The sequence below is a fragment of the Cibotium barometz genome, chromosome 27, assembly GCF_041138505.1.
Source record: "Cibotium barometz isolate CiBa-2024 chromosome 27, ASM4113850v1, whole genome shotgun sequence".
In the NCBI taxonomy this organism is placed as follows: Eukaryota; Viridiplantae; Streptophyta; class Polypodiopsida; order Cyatheales; family Cibotiaceae; genus Cibotium; species Cibotium barometz.
In genome coordinates, this window is record NC_141072.1 from 18,787,547 (window position 1) to 18,790,949 (window position 3,403).

A 3,403-nucleotide genomic window follows, 5' to 3' on the forward strand; every position below is an offset into this window, starting at 1 on the left:
TAGTTAGCCAGTTTATGCAGAGCCCCAGGAAACCACATTTGGATGCAGTGAGACGCATCATGAGATATGTGAAGACCACAGCACATTATGGTTTATTTTATGAGAGTGGTAAAAGCTTTGACATACATGGCTACACAGATGCTGATTGGGCAGGTAGCGCATATGACAGGAGGTCTACTAGTGGATATGCTTTTACACTTGGAAGTGCTGTGGTGAGTTGGAGTAGCAAAAAGCAACCTACAGTTGCTTTATCCAGTACAGAGGCTGAGTACAGGGATGCAGCCATTGCTACTTGTGAGGCTATATGGTTAAAGAGTCTCTTGGCAGATTTATGTGAGCCTCTTGATGGCAAAGTTGTCATTCATTGTGACAACATGAGCAGTATACAGTTGGCAAAGAATCCAGTGTTTCATGCGAGGACCAAACACATAGAGGTCCATTATCACTTTGTCAGAGAGAAGGTGCTGGATGGTTCAGTTGATCTTCAGTATGTGAAGACTGATGAGCAGGTAGCAGACATCTTTACGAAGCCACTTAGCAGGGAGAAGTTTGAGTACTTCAGGACTATGTTGGGAGTACATGGGATGAGCTTGAGGGGGAGTGTTGATATCCCAAGCTCATCTACATCTTCATCGGCAGTACATCATGAGCTTGAGAGGGGCTGTTGAGATTCAAGCTCGATGTCAGTGTGAGCCAGCTATGCTATGTGCTGGCAGTTTAGGTAGGAACATGTGTGAGACATAAATGACCGCGTGTCCAGCTGGTCATAGTGTGTGGACATTAGCTAGGGTTAGTGGAGTGTGGACACAACTCATTGTGTGTTGTGTGGATTATGGATTAGTGCATTATGCTTTGTGTGAGAGTGGACATGGCTTCCCTCTATGGTTAGGGTTTGCAATATACATTAGGGTTTGCTCCTGTGTGTGTGTCTCCTCTCCCTCTACCGTTCTTTCAACAATGGCAACCCATTCAGTCATCTTGCCAAAAACTAGGATTTCTTCTTTCTCTTACAAGCTGACGAATCGTACAATGTATTGACATCTTGTTGCCTAGGCATTGTTTATGGCTCCCACATTCTTATGTTGTGCTTCTACTCAAGTCTACAGTTGTGACTGCCTGTTGTAATGCAAATCGCTAGGGAAAGTTGTGACAGCCTATTGCAAAGTAAATCACTAGGGAAAGTCTAGATTTTTTTGTTACTAACATTTAAACAATGAAATTCTAGACATGCATGATTATTTTTATTAATTAAGGAGGAGTAAATATTAAGGAATAAGGGGCCAAAGTGAGAATAAATTCATATTAATTACTATAGAAGATTTATTTTTCAAAGGTGATAATAACATTTTTTAGCCTTTGCATTATTTTTATTTAAACAAATTGTATGAATCTTGGCTCTACTGATGACTGGGTAGGTCAAGTGGCAACATATGTGAAAATGATCCTTGTTGAGAGAAGTGCTCCTTGTTCAAAGAAGTGCGCATTGCTCTTGTGAAGGGGACATGAATGGGTAGAAAAAGTTCGGGCCCCTCCTATGTGAGGGGCTCTAAAACAAGTTAATTGTAAGGCCCAATTTCCACGCAACACATCCAAACTTCCAATCATTTACAATTAGGGTCCAATGCTTAAACACAATACAAAAAAAATTCTTAGAGCTTTTTTGTGGTTGTGAGGTGAACACATACAATTTTGTGATTGTGTGAGGTGAACACATAGAAGACACATCGACTTTTGAGGTGTTTAAGTTGCATGGAAATTGAGTTGCCAATTTCACATATCCTAGAATTAGGAAGTATTACCACCTCAACTCTTGACATCTAGAATTTCGAAGCCCAATATCGATGGAGGCAAATCCCTCATTAGGGCATAAATTAATTTTGTGAAATACAAGCCAAATTTTGTAAGGAAAGGTAATTACGGCTCCTTGGGTTATTTTGAAAGAAATATAAAAAATACTCATGTGTGGGAAGTGGAGCCACTCATGTGGGGGGGGGATTTGAACCCAATGCTTTGTCTTGAGTTAATTTTCTTTATGCTTTTTCTATGGTTGATTTATTTGCACATGCCATTCAATTCTAGTTTGAAAGGTTAGTGAGTGGTGACATATTTCTCCTTGTACCAAGATCCTATCAATGGGATCCGAGCAAAGATATTACTGAAGGAGAAATTTCAAAAGCTTGCAATGGACAAGCTAAAGTTTAAATGAGGGATTGATGAGGATCCTAAGGTTCAAGGAAGCGAAGGCAAGGAGAATTTTCCATCGACTTGTTTACGAAGCCACGTAAATAGATTGGAGGGCCCGCCGCCACGTCGGCCGCCGCCTCTCACAACCATGCTTCAAGCTCAAGCTAAACGCACCTACAAGACTCCCTTCGCATTTCCCTCATCCGCGAGGCAACTATGGCTCTGGGCACTCAGAGTGTCCTGTCGGCAAAGCTACCTTCATGTGGCCATGCTGTCAACAGCGTTGATGACACGAGGGACGCTGATGCTCGGCATTATCGTGGCGTGCGGCGCCGTCCTTGGGGGCGGTTTGCAGCGGAGATCCGGGACCCTAACAGAAAGGGCCGGGTGTGGCTCGGCACCTTCGACACGGCGGAGGAGGCGGCCTTTGCCTACGATGCCGCCGCCAGGGCCTTTCGTGGTGACAAGGCCAAGACCAACTTCGACGCCGCCGGCCGATTCCCGGCAGAACAGCCGACAGGTAAAGCCAGGCTCCCGGCGTGGAAGCTCAGCAATTCGGATTCTTCCGAAACCTGTGTTGAGGACAGCTCTACTAGGTCAGACGCACCGGCGGCGGTGGCACCTTTCAAACGAGCTCGTGTTTTTTCCTCGTCCACGTCGTCATCACACACGCGGGCTCCAAAAAAGCACGCCGACTGCGTCTCCTCCGATATGGCCAGGCAGGCGGCGGCTGCGTCTGCAGCTGCGACAGCGGGGCGGGAATCAACCCTGCCTTTCACGCTTCTCCGGTCTCCGGCCTCCGGCAGATCTACCACCTTCATCTCTTTCTTCGATCTCAACTCGAGCTCGCCTTGCTCAGACGCAGATGAATATTAAATTCTTGTGACTCCATTCCGAGATTAGTATTTCTTCCTCCATTTCTACTTCGACACTGCATGTGCTTCTACGAAGCGACACCGATTTTGTAAATTACGTGTATTTTTTCCCTTTCGTATAAAGGAGTGCGTAAGATTAAATTGAATCATTGCCAGAGTTGATTGGCGTATGTACAAATCACAATGGTTATTGATTAATCCCTGTGCAGTAGTATTTTAAGGAACTGCGTGCCAAGCCTCATATTTCCCCAAACGCTTCGTTTCATTTAATTAATTAAACAATGTTTTACAACCTTAGATTCGAACCTTGTGTGGCATGCAAGGATGATTTTTGACCGGCTTAG

At 44.7% G+C, this 3,403-nt stretch overlaps 1 protein-coding gene across 1 annotated transcript; it reads left to right on the forward strand.

Annotated features, from left to right (window-relative positions):
- Window positions 1-2,394: 2,394 nt before the first annotated feature.
- Window positions 2,395-3,149, forward strand: LOC147623131 (ethylene-responsive transcription factor 11-like). Its single transcript, XM_086821818.1, has one exon. The coding sequence runs from the start codon at window positions 2,401-2,403 to the stop codon at window positions 3,058-3,060; it is 660 nt and encodes a 219-aa protein (XP_086677944.1). The 5' UTR covers window positions 2,395-2,400; the 3' UTR covers window positions 3,061-3,149.
- The last annotated feature ends 254 nt before the right edge of the window (window positions 3,150-3,403 follow it).

What these genes read in the sequence shown, in the direction of transcription:
- LOC147623131 (XM_086821818.1), top strand. Translation starts at nt 2,401, where the DNA reads ATGGCTCTGGGCACTCAGAGTGTCCTGTCGGCAAAGCTACCTTCATGT.